Below are 22,421 nucleotides of genomic sequence, written 5' to 3'. Positions count from 1 at the left end.
AAAGCATTTGCCTGTAGTGAAATTATGAAACATGTTAATTCGCGATTCAAATGTTGTAAATGTTTGGGGAATTTTTATATTTCAGAAACGCAGTGTAATAATAAATTGGAACTCAAAATACATTGAAATTTGTAAAATATATTTTACACATAAATTAAGAAAAGGAGTTAACTTTTTGTAAATTCTAAATGCCTTTGAGTAAATTGCAAGGAATAAAAGAATGTTTTTAGTGGTAAATAATTATTCACTTCACAAACAAAACAAAACAAAACATGAAATGAAATGTTAAGTGTTTAAATAAATAAGAGAAGTTGAATTAAGAAAATAGTTGGGTTTAGAATGGAGAATAATAAATTTGACCTATAATAATTTATAAAAACGAATCTATATATCTTTCTGCATTACTTTTCACTTACAAAAATAAGCTCAGATAATTACGTCCTCTTCGAAACAAGACAAGTACACTTTTACATTACGTGAAAATTCACATTACTCTCGTTTTATTTTTCAATCACTTTGCAACCTTTAACGCTTTAAAGAATACTTTTTACAAGGTGAACTCATGTTTATTAGAAAAGTAAAAACACGAAATGGTTGTGAAACGTGAAAAAAGGTATGTAATTGGTGAAGAACTCTAGAAACTGAGAATAGTTGCATATGTTATGTATAAAGAGTAGAGTGTGTGTTGGACATGGTCCCGTGTATGTACATAAATTTAATTTGTGGTTCACTTCATACGCTAATGAACAACTTGATTGGATCTATTGCAAAATCATTTGTCCTCGTATATAACATTCGATCGTTAAAAAATGAGGAAAGAATTTTCAATTCTTTTTCTTAAACTTGACCGAAAGAGCCTATTTTAAATAGGCTGTTATTGTATGTAACCCTCATAGAGTTACAATAAATTATCCACTTTTATATAAAATATTAACTTACTAGACTAGCATATGTATGTATAAGTATAGTAGGCCTGTTCGATTTTTGTGAGCTCCTTCACTTCTAACAACTTCTGACTATTCCGCAGTGCAGTTAGCTCATCTTCATGCGCTTAGATGGACTTGACTCTGCAAAATATTTAAATACGGTAAGCAAATAAGCAAACTTTTTATTATGGCATTATGTGTGTGTTCGTAAAAATCATTTGGTTTTTAAAGTCTATTGGATGCTTGACCTTTTAAGGTCCATTTTAATGATCATTTGACAATTATTGACAAACATTGTTTAATTTCTCTGTTCACATGTTTGATGAGGAATTCAACCTCTAATTCAGCAGATTGAAAAGTTGTTTTATTTACGGTAAATTTAATTCATAAAACTTATAAGTGTAGAAATTATGCGGCGGGGGGATCTTGGACTATTACAATTTCTAATTGAATTTTTTAATTAGAAAAAGGTTTATCTTTGTCAATATCAATCATTTGAGTAAGCAATAGAGTATTTATATATAATTTAATTATGAATAAAAGTACCTCCATTTGGAGCCGTCCCAAAAGTATAGAAAACAGGTGGACCTTGATTTTTCTGAAGTAAAAATGTTTATATTAGTCATTAGAAATTGAGATAGGTCCGATTAAATTTTTATCACAAGTATTTGCCAAAAAGTACTCACGTCACCCATGACGGCAATGGGAGTTGTTCCTGTAGCCACAGCAACCTGATGTTCAATTAGGAAAAACATGTACTCATCATACAGCAAGCGAATAAGGTGAAAAGACCCGAAACTGGCAGCGCTTCTTAATGTGAGATCACGTATAACCATTGAACTTGAAAAATAGAATTGCATAGAATCAATCAACTGACGAAAATGATTTTATTTTTCATCAGTTGGAATGTTACAACTTTGTAGGTAAAAACTTTGTAGGTCTTACCTGTAAAATGACCACTTGAGGAGAAATTGACGGGCAGCTTTAGCAAAAGTTGGTTTTCCCTCGTAAGGTTTGAGAACTTGAGTGACCACTCCCTTCAACCATACCGCCCACTGTTCCAACGAGTTTTGCTGTTGAAGTGTTACTTTAAAATCAGTTTCTAAACGTTGAACAACTGTGTAGTCACACTGGCACACCCACGAAGCCTACAATTAAAACAGCGTTAAGAACTTCTCAGCTAAGGAACAAATTAATCTACACCGAAAATCATTTGGGCCGCTAAAAGAGTAGCACTTCTGATTCTTTTCGGGGTTGGGTTCCAAATAATAAACTCACCTGCTCTTGAACATTGTGGAAATCTACTCGATTTAAATCTGTTAACATTTGATTAATTTGACTAGTATTCTGAAGAACAGCTCTTGCAGCTTGGGCTAGATGATTCAAAGAAGTGTATCGCCTCAGTGTTTGCGCAAACGCAGACACAGCAGTCAACTGTAAATGATAAAACATGATCGTTAGACAACCGAAAAAGGCTTATTTGTGATTTTTACATTATTCCGTACTGACCTTTATGTGCATCATCTCTTGAGGACAATCATTCATTGCTGACGTCAACCACGATTCGAGACCTTTGGCAAAGTTTCTTATGGATTGAGTTAATGAACCTGTTAACAGTACATGAATTCAGCATGAATTCTCTTATTCATTTATTGAATAATTTATTGGCTTTCTATAAACTTACTGGGAATAGGTCGCAAAACATCGGGCATGAGAACTTCAACTAGGTTTTGGTAAAAGTTGTAATCCACTTGTCTGATGAAATCTTGTACTTCGGAACACTTGCACATCTGGTAGAGCTTAGTCCTGAAAATTTGGTTGCATTAGGATATGTAAGAAAGTTCAAGTAGCTTTTTCGTCTTACTTTGACAAATACTTTTCTTCTTCACACTCATCGCCATTGTTATTGTCCTGACTGCGCCAGAACTCCCTCCACAAACTCTCGATTGTGGCGAATTCAAAGTTGAGAACGGCGTCCAGAAAGGCCTCACAGTGCTCTCTGTAAATACTGCGGAATGTGTCGATGTCCTCCAGAGTGCAATCTTCGGGTAGAGACGACCCGTGACCTACTATGATTTCCGGAAACTCTGGGATCGCATTGCCCCCTTCTCCGAGGTACTGCTGATACTGGGGCGGAGAATTGTGAGAAGAAATATTCGTATTGGAGTGTGTATTGGCGTCGTACGTTGGGTCTTGCTTCTGATTCACAAACTTGAATCTCTTCGCCTGGGAGTTTGAAGTTGCTTGCTGCCGAGAAGTTCCGTCTTCATTCAACAGGATCAGTGGCGAATTGGGCTTCACTCGAATGCCGTAATAGTGGTACTTGGAGTTTCCGCTAGAGTTCCAAAAGGTGTTTGTTAGCTCCCCCTGTTATTTATAATTATCCCCTAAATCTGTAATTTATCATTTAAAAAGTGACTCACCGCGTTCCCAAACGTCGTGTCCTTAAACCTAAAAATACTGATCGAATTAATTTTCCAAAGCTCGCTGCATTTACAGGATCTAATTTATTATCCGAGCAATGGCGAAGGTAATGATTGTAAAGCGTTGATCTTGGAAGAGAGACACCGTCTGAAGTTTCGTAATTTTCTAACAACCATTGCACCTATGGACATAACAGGAAATCATTAACGAAAATCCATTCTACATCTTACGCGATTTTGTTTTTATCTTCTATTAATTTAAAATTTTCATTAACTGAAATTATTGAAAAACAATTTCAACTTTCATCAAATTTAAATTAATAGAAGATGAAAACAAAATCGCGTAAGCTTTCAGTATAAAATTTACAATTATTGTAATAATTATAATTTTATGAAACTTAATAAATAGGAGTTTATCGTGTAGCAGATTAGGTATGTACTGTCATTTGCATTTGCACCAAGAAATTTATTCTATCAATGTGTGTTTCTTAAGGATATAATAAAAAAATAATAATAACAAAAGTTAATTTAATCAATTAAAAATTTAAAAAATCCCGGCCTGTTGGAGCAAAATTATCTCTAGATTTGTGGTTAGCTCATTAAAATACATTTTTGGTCTGCCGCAGAAAAAACTTTTGCGGTAGATTGAACAGACTTTATAATTAAATAATGAATTGACAACTGCTTTATAAGTAGATAAAAAATTAAATTTAAATTTAAAAATCATTTGCGTCTATTTGAAAATTAACGTAGTAAAATTAAAATAATTTTTCAATTTACAAGTCAGTAATATCTTTGAACCAAATATTTTGCTGATAAAAATAAGAAAGCAAATGATTATAAATATATATATATATATATATATACTGAGTGTTTCCAAAGTCTAGACACTGATAAATATTATAGAAAAGAAAAGCCATAAAAGTTTAAAAAGTTGTATGAATATAAAAGAAAAAAGATTGAATTAGAAGTTTTCTTCTCCAAGATACGTGACCGAGTCTTGAGAAATTAAAAAAGTGTTATTCTGGAAGAAGTAAAAAAGACTAACATTTGTCTGTATAATGAATAAGAAGAGTAAAATATTTATACAGAAACGAATCTTGTCTTTGTTTCCATAGAGAAAAGGTCGGTTTGTGTGACAAATGGTTAGTATTTCTTATTTCTTGATTGTACTAAAGATGAGAGAGGCAGCTTTTTGAGCAGCAACACTCAGTAAGTAGGTTTGAAAAAAATTTCACCAATAGTTTTTACTCTAAAGAAAGGTACGTCGCAGTGAACGATTACTTCAACAGGAGTAAGGATTAAGAAAATGAAGAAGCAATCAACTTTGCACTATCAGTCAATGTTCAAGTCATCATTAGTTAGTTAGAAAATACTATGGTTTCTTATTGTCGAATCTTTTATCACATAAAGTCTGCTCGGTTGCCTTTCTTGAGAGTGCGCCACATTGCAAACTAATGTGCATAGCGAGGTGTGACTTGTGAGCATGCAGACAATAACACATATTAGTATAAGAAAGTAGCTAACAAATGGGGAGTCGATATGGCTTACGGTGGCCTGGGAGACTCTAGTAGCGTGTGTCATATTCGCGGCGGCGGCGGCGGCCTCTTCCACGCTGACTGTCGCGCCCCCTGTATTGCCGCTGATCAAGTATGCCCCTCCACCACCGCTAACCACTGCCTCCTATTAAACAGCCCATTTTACTCTATGTCTACGTTAATTCCCACGCTTTTCACGTGCAATTACGCCAACAATTAAACAATCTTAAAAAATCAAAAACTTTCATTTCGTTTCAAGACAAACGACTCAATAGCAATTGAGTCTACTCTACAATTTTCAAAACTATTCACTCTAAATACTACACTTTTTGTAATTTATTATAAAGTCTTCAACGTTTCTTAGTAAATACAGCTATATATTTCAAAATCCCTTTCAAAGTAAAAATTTAATATCTTTAAATACTTTTAAATCCACTTACAATTAAATGATTAGAAACATTTAGTTAAGCAACGGAATAAAAGTTTTTTACAATTAAAAATAGAATAACTTTACGATATTTATCGTATTTATTTTTGTAGAACTAACAAAATTAAGGGATACTTTTTACTAATCCATTTAGGACAAAAATTGACTCTCGAAATAATTAATAACTATGAAAAAAAAGTATTAACTATCGTTAGAATGTTGAAAATTTTACAATTATTATTTCAACAATGCAGAAAACTTGAAATTAAAAATTGCTTGAAACTTGTCAAATGTAATGTGACAAGAAAAAATAATTTTAAAAGAATTTGCAGAAAATGTATTAAAGCAGATATGTTTAATAAAAGATCAGAATTAAGAGGCCAAAACTTGATCGAATTTTAAAATTTGTAAAAATCAGATTAATATTGCTTCAATACATTTTAAAGAAAATTTCATGAATTTTTTTCATTTAATCAATCAATCCAGTAACGTTTTCAATCAAACAAGTCAAATAAGAAAGATTTGTAATAAATTAATCCTTAAATATCATAATATTATTCAAAACAAAATTTGCTAATCAACTCTTTTAAATGGAAGAAATAAAATATTTTAGGTTTTGATCCCTCAACTTCTGAATCAGAAAGCAACTTTTGAGAGCAGGATTTAGTTTCATTAAAGCAGATAGTTGGCATCCCTTGTTAAAAAATTAGTAAATGTTAGTAAATGTTTAGTTTTTGGAATGTAACATATTATTATTTGGATTCAATCAGCTTGAAAAATGATTCTCTATAAATTTGAAATCGTTAACTAACCGCGCTGTCGGTTTGTGGGCTGGAACGAGCCGCCGCGGCAGAAATGAGCGCGTGAGTCGCGGCATCTCCATCCACGACACTCTGCTGTATAAGATAAGCGCCGTTCCCTTGTGACAATAGCTGCCCTGTGTTTGAACCCTGAACCTGGAAATTAGTCAGAAATGCAACTTGAAAATTGATAAAAAGACGGCTTTAGAAAAATACAGTTGTGGCTAACAGGCAGTTGAGAAAGTGGCAAAGAAACTAAAGCTAGGCCAATTTGTTTACCTTCGTGCTTCCAGTACGAGTGAAATTTCATCAAATTTAACAGAATAGCGAGTGGCCGAATTTTAAATTTTCCATTTCAATCACTCTTCATTTATCCGAACGTTTATTTACACAAATCGTAAATGCATAATGACAAAGCAATGGATTCTTTACCTTATTCAAATGTTGATTATTGTAATATGTAAATGTTTTGAAGAAAATTACTTGGATTTTATTAAATTAGAGTACCTAATATAAATTTGAAGGAAGTACTCGTAACTTGAAAGTAAAATCATAAACAGTTTATCTTTTGCGACATACCTGAGCGTAAGTGACTGGCGTCGTAGTGGACGTGAAATACTGACTGGAGGATGGTGTGTACATTGTGCCTGCCTCGCCCACGGCGTACACAGGATATGTCCTGAAGAAATATTCTATGTTAGTAACAGAATGCAGGAAAAGAACAGAAAGTACTCACATCTGTCCATTAGCCGGAATATACGCGGATCCATCTTCTTCGACATATTGTACATAGGTTGGGTGAGAGACTGAGTCGGACCCCACTGCTTCGGGACCTCCAGCCACTAGAACAGATGAACTTTGGTGAATTTTGCTTATAAAACTGAAAACGGTTTTGCAGTAAACACTTCTTTCTTAACAGGTTTACCGAGACAAATCTTATTTGAAAGTGAATTTTTCCAACTGTTTGACTTCATTTAGAGTTTTTAATAATATTATAATATTTAATTACAAATATTTTTTAAGCATTTTAAAAAATGGGAGTTTGGTCAAAATCTCAAAAAGCTTTGACAAAAATTTGGTATAAATTGATTGCGAATTTGATGCCAGATTTTGAATTTTTTTATAGACTAAAAGTGGAGCAACAAAATTTGATTTTGGTTACTTATATAAAATAAACTAAACAACGTACTATATTAAAATTTCTTTGAAAATATTCCAGTATTGTAGAAAAATTTCTCTTAATAATAAATTTTCCCTATATATTTTTTTTCGAGTTTTTTAAAATTTGAAAATAGATTTGAAAATAGATATGTGTTTATAACACAAGGACCCTGAGCATCGCGTTGGGGTTGAGATAAAGGCCAGTCCTTCAAAATCGAACGTGTCCAAAGTGTGACACAATATTTTTTATCAGAATTACACCATAATATGCGTCCTTTTAGAGACATGATTAGACTTAAAGTCAATTTAACCGCTCATGATTGGTCGGTGTTGGTGAAATCGACCCTAAGAATCGCAGGAAGAGAAATACTTTTAGTTCTTCCTTGTCTTTCTCACATTGTGAAAAAAGGAAACTCACATTTTTGAAGCTTTCATTAGCTACAATATAATTTAATAGAATATGATAGCATTTCAAAGTGAAAAGTGAGTTTTTCAACAAGAATAAAGATGGCAAGTCTCAATGTGATAATGAGCTAAGGACAGAGACAATGGTTGTTACCTGTAACAGTGATGTAGTGCGGCGAGCCACTAACGATCGTGCCCGCTGAAGTGGAGGTGACGTCAGGGTCCACGAGAGTGTGCTGTCCAGTGTGCGCCGTGTTGACCACCACTTGAGCCGTCACGTGCGCTGGAGTGCTCGAGGAACCATTCGAAGAGTCTGCCGTGGAGTCGAGCGTGTCCTGGACCAGCAGCTGTTGTGCGAAAAACATTAAAATTTGAAGCGAAATGGAGCGCTTTATCAGTGCGTAGAGGCAGATGGCCCTTATCTCCGCAGCGATAGCTAACCTGAATGGGTTGGAGACTGTTGGGGCTCGACGGGTCTGGACTCGTGACGACGGTGATGACTTGCTGGCCTCGCGTGGGCTGCGCTTGGCAAGTGCTGCTGTTGCCAGTGGAGGTCGTAGTGAGAGTGACGACGTTGGGCTTGGTGTCCACCCCCACTGCCGCCGAGACACCTCCGCCATTACCTGCCCCAGCGGATGCTGCCAGCGCGTACTGAGCTCCTGTCGTAGTCATGGCAATCACTCCCTCACCTATGTCAGGTCCTGGTGTGTCGCTACCACCTCTGCCACCTCGAATGCGAAGGGATGGTTCTGCAATTTCATTCCTACTTTAATCACACCCAATGATGTCATTTCGGAAAAATCACTGCTTACTGAGAAGATGCCATACAAGATTTTTATTTATTTTATATTTCTGAATCATTTTCTTTTTCGTTTCAAGTTAACTTTCTTGACGTTTATCTCCAAGTATTTTATTATTATTATATTCCCATTTTAAATGCATAAGGTATGAATATTTTTTATTTCTTCTTTTGACTACATATATTGCAGGGTGATGTATCAGATAATTTAGAAACTAATTTGAAGAAAGGTTTGTAAAACTTACAGACTACAAATTTGTTCTCTCTAAATCTAAATTAGTAAACTAATTAAAATTAGTGAACGACTTGTCGCTAATTCAGATTTAGGGAGTACAAGTATGTCTTCATACTTGACTTGAATTAAAAATCTCAACCATTGAGTAACTTGTTAACCATTTAAATATTTAGATGAGGCTCATCAAAAAGGAAAATAATGTTTCTTCGAGTGAGTCAATTAATTGTTTTTCCATTTTCAAACGTTGCAAAGTTTAATCATTTGACCTAATCAAATCAATCTGGACATTTCTTTATTTGTTCAATCAAGGTAAATTTCAACTTTTAAAATAGAGTTCATAAATGACGAGATCCTATAAACGTTAAAAACAGCAAGTACTGATTTTTGAAAGGTTCTAAAAGAAATTTGTCGTAAAATTTGCAAATTGAAATTTTACAGACGAACATAAGAGGAAATGAATGTTGCTTCAAGAGAAAAGGGGCCAAGCTAACCCCAAGATAAAATCTGTATATTCAAAAGTTAATTGTGTGTATTACTCCGAAAGGAGAGAAATATTAGTTGGGAAAAAACAAGCCTGATTGGTTTGCGAGAAAGTGCGTGTGTAAGAAATTAGAAAAGGGATCGACATGTGAGATTCTATAATTTGCAAGCAGGCGGATAAAATATATTTCCTTACCCCTGCTCTTGATCCTGCACTGGGGATCAATAATATTTGACAACAAGCAACCTAACCTACTCGGCTGACGGCTTCGATACGGGCGGCGGACTCGTGAAAGGACTCGGCGCGGGCTCGCAGCTGAGATATTTCATTACTCGCTGGCGACGATAGAGACATGGTCGACAATGCCGACAATGGTCTCAGCTCAGCTCAGCTCAGCCAGGGTTGCAGTCGAGATTAAAGGGAACAAACATTCGGAAAAACACGTCACTGCGAGTGACTGCGAGAGCGTGACTGTGGGCGCTCTTCCTTACTTTGTGTGTCGGCGCATACCCCGCCGATGTGAATGGCGTGGGGTGGCACAGCCAGTCAGGTACCAAACGCAAGTGTAACAAGGGGACGAAATGAAACACGCGCCAATGCGCCATCGAACAGGGGTTCAAGATGGAACGCGAAACAAGTTCAGATCACAAGAGCAATTAGAGGGTAATATACATTACATACTTTGTTAGCCCTCCGCTCTGCTCTAATGCGAACCGAGTCCTAATAAGTATTAAAATCTCCTAGAAGCATACACCTGGCATTACACCGCATTAGGCTTATGCGAAATATTATTTCCTACAAAAGGGTCTCTTTATTTACAACGCTTAAACTTGTACATATTTTCTTATTTTGTTATTTTGCCAAGAAAATATTTTATATTAAATAAAAAATGAATCACAGTAAGCTTACAGTGAGCCTCCGAAATAAACTTGTGATCCTACAATATAAGCTTTTTTCAGGCGGGCATAAAATGATTGCCTAAAGCTCACCTTGAGTTTACTAACGAACCTCACGAATATCGCTAATATACTCAGGGGAAGCTTACAGAAAGATAAGGTGCTATGTGGACAGGCAAGGAAGGGGTCAAAAATCGGTCCGAAGCAGCGAGTTGCAATTTGTTACGACCCCTTATATCAAAGTGTTGAGGAACATAATCATTTTCTCAACATTTTCCACCTGAAAGAATTGTTTTAACGAATCTTAATTCAATTGAACGTTTATAAGAATCACTTTATAATATGCATCTTGAAGTAATCTGTATTCCAAATTATTGATTCAATTTAATTTCCAGGTGGGTGTGTATTAGAATTTGTGACATCACAATTTAAAAATAATTTTACTTATTGTGAATATAAAAATCATAAAATAATTTGTACAAGAAAATTATATTTAAATAACATATAAGTTATGTTTTCTTACGCAATTCATAACACTTGACTAACAAAAGAAAGGAGCATTTGCTACCTGGGTGTTACTCTTCAGTCGATCATTATTAGTTTTCATCAGAACTGCTCTGACTCATCCGAAAAGCTCTGAAGAGTCTTGGCTCAATTTGAGATCTCATATAGAACAGCGCATCACATTTGTATTTATTGTTAATAAATTTAACAAATCCTGATTTTCTTATATTAGTCTATGACAAACTTGCGAATTATAAATTATAAAAATCAATGTTAAACTTTATGAAAAGATGTACCGAAAAGTTTGTGCATCTTGTCTGCGCATTGTTTCTGATATGGATTCTACAATTTTTGCAAGTAATTTGAAATTTATACTACATCACTCAGTTTTTAAAACAATTGATGATAGAACATAGCATGGGAAGTACACATAAGCAATGTTTTAATTGTGTAGTAAAAAGTAATTACTTTAAAAGGCTGCGCAACAGCGTTTAACATGCATAAGTGAAAAGTCTTATGCAAGTGACTAAAGGTTAACGTTCCGAGTAGAAATTAAAGCCTTACTTTGCACCTGAGTTTGTAGGTATTATAATCATGTTCTAATTTAACTCCAAAATGTATCGGAAATTTCCCAATCTTCCCTATTTTTAGACGTAAAGTAAGGTCTTAGTAAACTGAATTTCCACAATCTTAAACGTTGCATTTTGAAGAGAAAATGCATAAAAAAAACTACGAATATACTCGTGTGTTTAAGATTGATGACTCATCCAAAATCCTTTAATTATACGGTCTGAGAAGGTCTTTCCAATTTTCTTCCACAAGGTGAAAACTAACTATCAAGAGACCCTATAATTTGCGCCTATGAGTGAAAAAATTTGAAAATTTACGCCACTTTTTTGAAGTCACGGTAGGGCTCAACAATTTAAATTGCAACCTACTGTGCAGTTACAACCACATGACGTTAGTGGCACATTGAATCGTTATATAAAAAACATTCAAAAGCACTATACTGTTTTTTAACGGACATTTGAAAACTATCAAGCATTAGTGGAACACTGAACTACGAGGATAGTTTACATTATAATTTCTGAAAATTTCCTGCAAAATAAAAATATCAACAACTTTTTATTGTAGAACAAGTTAAAATAAAAGTTTCAATTAAATTTGACTTTAAGAAAAATTAAATTTACATTTTACAATGTTCGAAAAAATCACATGTACATCTCGATGGTAAAACTTAACAATTCCAGAAAACGTCAAATTGTTACTGAAATATTGAACAACTTGTTTTAGGAATAAGAAAAAAAATAAATGAAACTTGAACTTTTGAAAATAAAGTTTTAAATGAAACTAGACTAAGCGTCTAAAGGTAACATAGAAAGCAATATGTAAATTGCAAAAGCATATCGAGCATGCACCTGGTCTCAGTTATGCATGGCTGGTGCCAGGCTACCCACCTACCCTCTTTTTCATCTGCTTGCAAAGCGCAATCCACCCTTCCACATTTATGGCCTTCCTACCGGGCACTGTCACGTGCTGGGCATTATACTCGCTGCCGATTGCAAACAATATCCTTTTTCTTCACATTCGTTTTTTTATTTCTAAATACCGCTCTCACGCATTTGGATTCAAAGAAAATGAAAGCAATTTTTTAGGCTTTCCACTCAAATGTACAAAATGCATTATTTTTGGCTTACCGTTTATTTTTTCAATATTTTCAGAAATAATAGTTACAACTGTTCAGATGAAGGATATCATTTTTTTTATCTTAAAATCCGTAAAATTTCGGTAAAATCAGGGATTGAAAATAACCCTTTTTCAATAATAAGTCCTAATTTTTTGAAAAAAGTAGTATTTTCAAGCCCTAATTTTAGCAAAACTATTATGATTTTGAGATTAAATAAATTATATCATTAAAATCTGAACAGTTTCAACTATTATTTCTGAATATATAGAAAAAATTAACGGTAAGCCAAAAATAAGGCATTTCATGCGGGGTCCTTTAACATTTTTATAATATTTTTCTTAAGGATCACTAAAGCAAACAGAAAATACTTTTTAAATTATAAAATCCATCCACTACAAATTACATTTGCTTACATACTCTCTAAATTTAAATTAGTAAAACTGTTTACTAATTTGAATTAGTGAATTACTTTTTGTTTCAAATCACTAATTCAAATTAGTAAGCATTTTTTTAGTAATTCAAATTGTTTAACAATTATAATCAAATAGAATATTTTTTTAATTAAAAAAAATAGGTAACAACTTATTAATGTTGTTGAGAAAAAAAAATCTACAAGTATGCTTTAAAGGACTCTATAAAATACTTTAAAGAAATCTTTAAAAAAATTTCAGCAGATTTTTTTGATTAAAGATTAAATTAAACGAAAGTAATCGAATGGACAATTTATTATTTACTTCAAATATCTAAACACGTTTTTAAAAGTTTAAATATTGTAAAAATTATGTATAGTGAAAAATATATTAAAAATAAAAAAATAATGCCCTTTTACATATTTTGTTTAGGTCAATTTCTTTCGACGAATATATTTAACCTATTCTTCACATTCTTCGTCACTTCAATTCAAAAGCAGCTGTTTAAACACTGAATTTTGTGCTTACTTAACAAGTAAAAAAATTAAAGTTTTTCAAAATTTTCTTCTCAAATTTGTTCATTACATACCTATTATTGAAAGTATAGTTTTTGTTAAATAAATCATAAATTTATCTGCAGGACAATGCGAATTAAAAAAAAATTTGTATTTTATTTTACCAAGTTATTTAAAGTATGGAAAATATTTTTTTAAATTTTTAATTTCCAAAAAAGGGGGTTACCTACATAGTTCATGAATAACCCCAAAACAGGAAATAATTTTTAATATAGGTGCCTTTTAAAAATATTAAAAGTTTGAACTTCAAACATGGTACATTTAATTATCATCAATTCATCTATATATGCTTCACTGCTGAAATGAAATATCCTTCGCTTTTCAATTAATTAATGTTTTCTATATTATAGAAAAATTAGACTGAAGACCGCAATGTTTTAAAAACGAAAACAAAAGAATAATGAAAAGATTTATTTTATTTTGGCTTCACATTCAATTAATTTCTGAGTAATTGTCTTTTAAGAAAAAAAATTGTTAAATAATACACATTTTTAGACATTTTATAAAGAAACTTAAATAAAACGTTTGAGAAATTTTTCGATTTTAAACCTACTTTAATTAATTTATTAAAAAAATGAATTCTTCGAAATCATTAAGCATTTTGTTATTCGCAAACATGCAAAAATATTTTTCCGAAATATCAAAGTATCTTAAAAAATGAAAAACTGCAAAATTACCCAAACTTTGAATTTATTTTCTAGAGTGAAATGATACACTAGTTACTTTTAAAGAACCTAGATTCAGTTGCATCACAACTAGAATGCATACACGATACACCGGCACACTGGCGAAAAGTGAGTCTCAAATGTCAGATAGAGTGACAGTGCCGACAAATATATGACATGAACTAATGGCGAACTTTGAAAGACAACAAACGCGAACGCCAAGGGAAAACATAGGACTACGGTGGAAAACGAGAAATGTAATGAAAAGCGAGTGCCCTGGAAGAAGGAGGAAAAGCGTAATTAATATTAGCTTGGCTCACCTGTCTTCATGAATGGCGAGTACTGTTGTACTCAAAGCCAATGGTGTTAGCAACGAAAGCAGAACTGCGGTCTCTGCTCAACTCCACCTCCTGCCCAACACTTATCAGGGCTGTCCCTGATGCTACAAATTCGGAATTGTGTAGTGGGAAACAGCCAGGATGGATAATTTAAATCCACCAAGGTATTTTGTTGATAAGAACCGGCCCGACGGTTGTCTGCTACTGCTACCAGAGCTGCCAGGTACCCTCACCAAACGCAACTGCGCTTGCGCGACAAAAATGCTTCTATTTGTAGAATAAAGGTGCCGTCCCATGTCGGCGTCAAAACGTAAATGCATGAGAGTGAAAGAAACAACCTTAAGGTGCTTCTATACCTCCGGTGGATTGGTCAAGCAATCGGCTCGATGAATTTTCACGGTCGGAAAATGTACTTTCATGGCGGGTATTTTTGAATAAGTAAATGTTGAAAAGGTTTTTACTTGAAAATTTATTTTAAAAAATGATTTTATCATAGAAATTCTTTTGAAATTTATGTTAAAAAACATGTTTTATTTTAAAAGTTATCAAATTTTAATTCAAAATGTTTTAATTTTCCAAAGAAGTGTAAAAAGCCTAATGTTTTTGAAATGCTAGTACAGACGGTACAGACTGTTTGTTATGAATGTACATAACCTAGCGTTGTGTTGTCTGTTCATTATTATTTAATATAATTAAATCATTAAATTTAGAATATAATAATAATATCACAAGCACGACAACACTACGCTAGGTTATGTACATTCATAACAAACAGTCTGTACCGTCTGTACTAGCATTTCAAAAGCATTAGGCTTTTTACACTTCTTTGGAAAATTAAAACATTTTGAATTAAAATTTGATAACTTTTAAAATAAAACATGTTTTTTAACATTACTTTCAAAAGAATTTCTATGATAAAATCATTTTTTTAAATAAATTTTCAAGTAAAAACCTTTTCAACATTTACTTATTCAAAAATACCCGCCATGAAAGTACATTTTCCGACCGTGAAAATTCATCGAGCCGATTGCTTGACCAATCCACCGGAGGTATAGAAGCACCTTTATATCACTATCTTGTTCACTCTCATACTTTAACGCCGACGCTTTGACGTTTTTACGCCGACATGGGACGGCACCTTAAAACTTGTCCATCTAAAGTACTTTATATGTTTAAATATAAAACGTTTTAAAAATGCGCGGTTCATTTCGCCAATAAGATCATTTTTGTAGTGCAAGCTAAGTTGCATTTGGTAAGGGTACTTCTGATTAGAAGGTAATTTTGTAAAAGAAGAAATTGAAATTGTTAAAAAAAAAGGTTTAAAATTAAAGTGAAATGTTGAATAAAGTTAAAATGTTTTGAAAAAATTAAAATTTAAAAATTACACCGTTAAACTGAAACTAAATTATAAGTAAAAAAGAGAAAAATGATTTAAATTTAAAGAAATATATGTCTTTTACAAAATTACCTCCCCTCCTATTATTGATTATTTTAATTTATAAAAAAAACACAAATGTGCTTTTGTTTTTATAAAAAATTTGAAAAATTCAAACAATAATCAATAAAAGAAGTAGCATGTTTTTTAATTTCTTAAAAAACCTGGTATGCCTTTTTACAGGCTGGTTCGGATCTCGTGAGAGATCCCCGGTATGTACAATGGCAAAAAGCCATCACCACCAGGACCGAATAATATTTTTGTTAAATTATTTCCGCAATTAAGCAGTATATTGTCCATCGTAGAAAATTGTATTTCCGGTTGTCGAGGTTCCTCCTTTTCAATGTCCTTGAAGAGATTTACTTAGTGCTGAAAAAGAGAAAATAATTACAAATTAATTAATTTTTTAATGTTTTCCATAAAAAGACTATTTTTTAACTATAAATTTTAAAAACTTACATTTAAAAATGAATGTTGAAAGTGATGGGAAAAATTATTTCTGCAATTCTGCATCTTGATGTTGAGCGTCATCATTCGTGATCCGAAATAGATGGTGATTTTTTATGGAATCCTTTGGTATGATTTTTTCTTGAATAAGTGCAAGATTAAGAATATTGCGCCCTGCATTTACATCTCTTTCCCACGTTGTTTTGCATTTCGCACAATAAGTGTATCGATGGGGACTCTTGGATATTTTAAGTGGTCTCACACAGCGACTACACATTTTTGTTGTATTAAATTCATTTACTTTAACGACTTGCAATTTATCTTTTCCTAATTCCGCTGATCTTTGGAAAAGAGTTTGTTGAATACGTTTCAAAGGAGCTTTAGTGTATCCCTTGATAAAATTAGGTATTTTTGCTCCACCAACTGCAACGAAACAGGGTTTCTTCTTTGTATCACCTACTATCCAATTTACAAGTTGATCAACTTGTCGTTTGTGCGCCGAATATTGATCTATTTTTAAACGCGTTACGGATCTTTTTTGATGAAGTGATTGGAAATTTTGTAAAAGATGTATTCTATATTTTGTTATGCGATGGCGATCTCGAGGATTAGTCATGCAAAAATTTTCCATCAATGGATTCTCAGCAAGTTGCTTGTAATATTTTTGCATGTCTATACCTTTTTTCTTCATTAATTCTCTTCTTCTGTAGTCGCCCATCTGCCATCTCATCATCCAACTACCAATGTAAATAGCTGAATCCTTTTTTACATTAGTGGTTGGATTAGGATCGTTTTCTCTACTGACGCCAGCCAGAGTCGCCCTCGCACCAGGATCAAAACCACAAAATTTTTTGTAACTTCCAACTTCCTTCTTTGATTGCACAACATCATGTTTTGTGGGTAAATCAAAAATTACTGACACGTCCACACCATTTGTCGTTATTGTACCAGAAAATTTACCACCATTCTTTAATCTTTTTCGACCTCTTTGGATTGATTTAAAGTTGAACATTGAATTCCACCTTTCTTCATTGTTCATTTCACTTAAGCGCTTCATTTCATCGTCCATTTTATCAACTGCTCTTTGAAGATGATCCTTATTCTTTCTTGAACTTTTTTTCTTTTTTTGTAAAATTGCCTTTTTTTCTTTAATTTCTTTAATAACAGTTGCCACTTGCAAATCTTTTAAAGCAGTATTTGTATAAACGACATGCTTCACGCCTAATGAAATTTGTGGAATTAATGTGAAATTCTTCTTCTTTTTATCATGAAATTGTTGTTGAATCATAATGAAAAATGGCAAAAATTTATGCCATTCTTCATCTTTTGTCAATTTTCTAAAGTCCAATTTTTTTTCATTGGTAGCATCAACATCATCCTTTTTCAGTAAATCAATAGGGAATCCTTTCACTTTACATTTATTTTCTTGCAGCAGGAGATTTAAAGCAGCAACAGATTGTTTATAAAATGAAGGCCTTCTTTTTCGAAATTTCTTTTTTTCCTTATTCTTCTCTTTTTCTTTTTCCTCATTCTTCTCTTTTTCTTCTTCTTTTTCCTTTTTCGATTTTTTTCTTCGCCTTCTTGGCCTTTTTTTATAATAGACTTTATCGCAATGTTTGCGATATTTTTCCTGTCGAACATATCTTTCATCGCAATAGTCTGATGTTTTTTTTTCTCGCATTTCATCTGGAAATTGTTTTTGAGATTTTTGAAATTCTTTTCTTTGTTCATTTTTAATGCTATTTTTAAAACTCCTAATTTTTATTTTTTCATCATTATCATTTTCGATACGGTAAACTGAACAAATTTCTTGAATTTCATCTACTTCCATATGATTTTTTTCTTCGTCTTCAATTTCCATTAATAGCTGCAAATATCTTCTTAAACGTGATGCTGCATGCGTCGTGAAATTTGTTTTAAAGTTTCGATTCAACACTAAAGCTGCCTCCTGAATTATTGCCGTTCTATGTTCTCCGTCATAAAGTGGAATGTCATTCCTTAATTCTTTATATTCGTTGACCATTGTATTTATTTTCACATCCTGTTCAGTTACTTTACGTTGAGCATTTACTTTCTGCTTTAATGATATTAAAAATGACAGAAAGTCGGGACCATTGTTGGTCCATTTCTCCAACAATGATGGACAATTTTCAACATTTTCAACATTCGTTTCTTCATACAGGCCGAATAATGCCATTGTTGTTGCCTCATACATCATTGATGAAACAACCTTTGCATCTTCTTCAATTCGATTTTTTATGTTTGCTGATTTACATAATTTTCCCAAACAAACTTTTACCGTATGCTTTTCTGTTCCCATTAATTCCAATCTTCTTCTCACTTTATAATGCAACGGTTTATCAATATTTTCATTATCCAAAGTAATTGACGTTCTTTTTCTGTTTGAAGAAACACCAATTGCAGATTTCTCGACACTGTATTTCTTTCGTTTTGAAGAGGGGCCAGCACCACTTTCAATTGATGAGTCAACACCTATAATTGGAAGAAATGAAAATTTTATTAATTTTATATTGAGAGAGATTAAGAAAATATAAAAGAAGAAAAAAGAATACAAAATTTTACCTTCACTTTTTGAAGTTGATATTGAACGGGAAAATTTAGCTTCTTGCTTTTTCGATTTCTCTACTTTTGAAGAAGAGATTTTTAAATCAGGTCCAGTTGATGACGATAATGATAATGATGTTTCTGTTGGTACACGGTAAACTGAACACGGTGACAGCTTTTCAGGAGAATCACTTGGTGCTGAAAAAGAAAAAAAGGAATTAAATAAATTAAAATTTTTAAATTGTTATTTTAATAAAATATTTTTAAAATGTACCCAGGTGAAAATGATTCATCGTACGAATCATTTTTTCCTTGGTTAATTATTAAAAACTTACATTTTAAACTCAATCTTTCACTGGAAGTAAAAAAATGTTTCTCCGGAATTCCAGATTTCACATTTTCAGTCTTTTCAATTGAACTGGTAGACATTTCTTCGCGAGATCTAGTTGGTGCTGAAAATTAAAAAGAAACAAAAGAATTAAAATTAAAAAATTCCTTAATTTAAATCAAATACTTGAAGAAAATAATTTTTAAAAACTTACATTTTAATCTGAATATTCCACTCGAGCGAAAAGTTTTCTTCTCTGCTTTTAGAGGTTCAGCCTGCTCAGTCATTGAAGTTGATGACGATGAAGAAAATGTCAATTTTTCGTCAGATTTTTGTGTCTGTGAGTTACCGTAGAAGAATCTGGTAGAATGTCCTTCACGAGATTCATTTGTTGCTGAAAAAATAGAGAATAAACAAATAAATTATAATTGTTAACTTTACATGTAAATAAAAATATTTTTAAAATACATCTGTTAAACACTAACATTTTAAACTCAATCTTTCACTGGAAGTAAAAGAATGTTTCTCCGGAATTCCAGATTTCACATTTTCAGCCTTTCCAATTGAACTGGTAGACATTTCTTCGCGAGATCTAGTTGGTGCTGAAAATTAAAAAGAAACAAAAGAATTAAAATTAAAAAATTCCTTAATTTAAATCAAATACTTGAAGAAAATAATTTTTAAAAACTTACATTTTAATCTGAATATTCCACTCGAGCGAAAAGTTTTCTTCTCTGCTTTTCGAGGTTCAGCCTGCTCAGTCATTGAAGTTGATGACGATGAAGAAAATGTCAAATTTTCGTCAGATTTTTGTGTCTGTGAGTTACCGTAGAAGAATCTGGTAGAATGTCCTTCACGAGATTCATTTGTTGCTGAAAAAATAGAGAATAAACAAATAAATTATAATTGTTAACTTTACATGTAAATAAAAATATTTTTAAAATACATCTGTTAAACACTAACATTTTAAACTCAATCTTTCACTGGAAGTAAAAGATTGTTTCTCCGAAATTCCAGATTTCACATTTTCAGCCTTTCCAATTGAACTGGTAGACATTTCTTCCCGAGATCTAGTTGGTGCTGAAAATTAAAAAGAAACAAAAGAATTAAAATTAAAAAATTCCTTAATTTAAATCAAATACTTGAAGAAAATAATTTTAAAAAACTTACATTTTAATCTGAATATTCCACTCGAGCGAAAAGTTTTCTTCTCTGCTTTTCGATGTTCTGCCTCTTCTGTCTTTGGAGTTGATGACGATGAAGAAAATGTCAAATTTTCGTCAGATTTTTGTGTCTGTGAGTTACCGTAAAAGAATCTGGTAGAATGTCCTTCACGAGATTCAATTGTTGCTGAAAAAATAGAGAATAAACAAATAAATTACAATTGTTAACTTTACATGTAAATAAAAATATTTTTAAAATACATCTGTTAAACACTAACATTTTAAACTCAATTGTCGTTTTCTCTTCATTATGTCAATACAGTAGATACTGGTACATGAATTTCTGTAAAAAAAAAAAATGTTTGTTAAAAAGACAAAATAATAAGGGTGCAATCTAATGGCATCGTTTTGCGTTGGGTTTTGTAATTAGGCTATTTGGGTATTTTTTATAAATTTTAGCAACTACAAGCTACTACTTGTGTTAATATATATTTTTTTTCTAGAATTTCCATTACATTAAATTCACAAATTATTAGAGATCAAGCAACTATTTACAAAAATGATAATAAAATTCTTTAAAACGAAATTCAATTAGTAGTTTAAATAAAATCTTTGAAATTCAATTATATTGTCTTGAAATTAGAAAATAATCAATTATTTGAGAAAATCATTTTCAAAAAGATGAATTATTTAACAAAATTTTCATTAAAATAATTATAGTTTTGATAAAAATTTGAAAAAAGTCTGTATAATATAATGTAGAGAATAAATAATTTGTAAAGTTTCTAAAATGAATTCTTTTAATAGTCAAGTTACAAAAAGCAAAGCAAATAACGATGCCATGGGACTGCACTCTGGGACTTTTTTATCAACGATTATTTAATAAACTGTCGAATAACGTTAAAAATTAAATGTACACACGATAATTAAACGATCTATGTAACAATCGGGATGAATTGAAGAGAAAAAATTACTTATGAGTCGCTTTTTCAGTGTAACAATTTTTTAATGCCTCATCAGAACAAGAGGTATTATTCATTACTTTAAAAACGAAATTAACCCGCGTGATATTGTTATTAATGAATAGAGAAAAGAAAACACGTATGTACATAAAATTTCAAAAAATTTAACGTTATCCGTATGCCCTAACGATGGATCTATCGTTAAAAATTGTATTTGTTGCCGTAAAACAGCTTTAGTCTTTTCAGTATGCCTTTAAAAGTCTTTGCTGTAATACAGCTTTACGTCCGTCTGCCTTAATAAGGCTTTGCTGTAATACAGCTTTACGTCCGTCTGCCTTAATAAGGCTTTGCTGTAATACAGCTTTACGCCCGTCTGCCTTAATAAGGCTTTGCTGTAATACAGCTTTACGTCCGTCTGCCTTAATAAGGCTTTGCTGTAATACAGCTTTACGTCCGTCTGCCTTAATAAGGCTTTGCTGTAATACAGCTTTACGTCCGTCTGCCTTAATAAGGCTTTGCTGTAATACAGCTTTACGTCCGTCTGCCTTAATAAGGCTTTGCTGTAATACAGCTTTACGTCCGTCTGCCTTAATAAGGCTTTGCTGTAATACAGCTTTACGTCCGTCTGCCTTAATAAGGCTTCGCTGTAATACAGCTTTACGTCCGTTTACCTTAATAAGGCTTTGCTGTAATACAGCTTTACGTCCGTCTGCCTTAATAAGGCTTTGCTGTAATACAGCTTTACGTCCGTCTGCCTTAATAAGGCTTTGCTGTAATACAGCTTTACGTCCGTCTGCCTTAATAAGGCTTTGCTGTAATACAGCTTTACGTCCGTCTGCCTTAATAAGGCTTTGCTGTAATACAGCTTTACGCCCGTCTGCCTTAATAAGGCTTTGCTGTAATACAGCTTTACGTCCGTCTGCCTTAATAAGGCTTTGCTGTAATACAGCTTTACGTCCGTCTGCCTTAATAAGGCTTTGCTGTAATACAGCTTTACGTCCGTTTGCCTTAATAAGGCTTTGCTGTAATACAGCTTAAGTTCGTCTGCCTTAACAAGGCTTTGGTACTATTGCTTACCTGTAACACAGTTGAGCTTGAAGTGCCAGTCTCGTCTCGGGCGCCTGCTTATATACCCGTGTCCCCACCACTTCGAGCGTCCCCACCAGTGCGCGCTTGTACTACTAGCGCCGTGGTGAATGTACAAACTATTTCAAGCATATTTTCGGTAACTCGTACCACGAGTCGATAATG

At 32.7% G+C, this 22,421-nt stretch overlaps 3 protein-coding genes across 5 annotated transcripts; all 3 read right to left on the bottom strand.

Moving 5' to 3' along the window:
• Positions 1–366: 366 nt before the first annotated feature.
• On the bottom strand, positions 367–14,520 carry LOC122505332 (DNA-binding protein RFX2). Of its 3 annotated transcripts, none has more exons than XM_043616847.1 (16): positions 14,253–14,520; positions 8,122–8,429; positions 7,835–8,027; positions 6,851–6,956; positions 6,694–6,793; positions 6,127–6,270; positions 4,877–5,032; positions 3,350–3,531; positions 2,791–3,261; positions 2,611–2,732; positions 2,436–2,533; positions 2,205–2,360; positions 1,872–2,074; positions 1,613–1,766; positions 1,473–1,524; positions 367–1,067 (listed from the first exon to the last, which is right to left on the bottom strand). In XM_043616847.1, the coding sequence occupies exons 1-16, from the start codon at positions 14,260–14,262 to the stop codon at positions 1,033–1,035; spliced, it is 2,490 nt and encodes an 829-aa protein (XP_043472782.1). In that variant the 5' UTR covers positions 14,263–14,520; the 3' UTR covers positions 367–1,032. The 3 variants fall into 3 exon arrangements, with proteins under 3 accessions (XP_043472782.1, XP_043472783.1, XP_043472784.1); XM_043616848.1 differs by having other exon boundaries at positions 4,901–5,032; XM_043616849.1 differs by lacking the exon at positions 4,877–5,032.
• A 1,276-nt stretch (positions 14,521–15,796) lies between these two features.
• On the bottom strand, positions 15,797–19,624 carry LOC122505344. The gene is made up of 4 exons (XM_043616866.1): positions 19,531–19,624; positions 18,736–18,915; positions 16,165–18,645; positions 15,797–16,074 (listed from the first exon to the last, which is right to left on the bottom strand). Exons 1-3 carry the CDS (start codon positions 19,622–19,624, stop codon positions 16,199–16,201), a joined length of 2,721 nt encoding a protein of 906 aa, XP_043472801.1. The 3' UTR covers positions 15,797–16,074; positions 16,165–16,198.
• On the bottom strand, positions 19,576–22,415 carry LOC122505350. Its single transcript, XM_043616873.1, has 5 exons — positions 22,248–22,415; positions 20,487–20,551; positions 20,216–20,395; positions 20,009–20,125; positions 19,576–19,917 (listed from the first exon to the last, which is right to left on the bottom strand). The coding sequence occupies exons 2-5, from the start codon at positions 20,515–20,517 to the stop codon at positions 19,697–19,699; spliced, it is 549 nt and encodes a 182-aa protein (XP_043472808.1). The 5' UTR covers positions 20,518–20,551; positions 22,248–22,415; the 3' UTR covers positions 19,576–19,696.
• Between the last annotated feature and the right edge of the window lie 6 nt (positions 22,416–22,421).

This window comes from Leptopilina heterotoma, unplaced genomic scaffold (assembly GCF_015476425.1).
Source record: "Leptopilina heterotoma isolate Lh14 unplaced genomic scaffold, ASM1547642v1 Lhet_353, whole genome shotgun sequence".
In the NCBI taxonomy this organism is placed as follows: Eukaryota; Metazoa; Arthropoda; class Insecta; order Hymenoptera; family Figitidae; genus Leptopilina; species Leptopilina heterotoma.
Note: the sequence above shows the minus strand (reverse complement) of the source record. Positions and strands in the feature narration are given on the sequence as shown.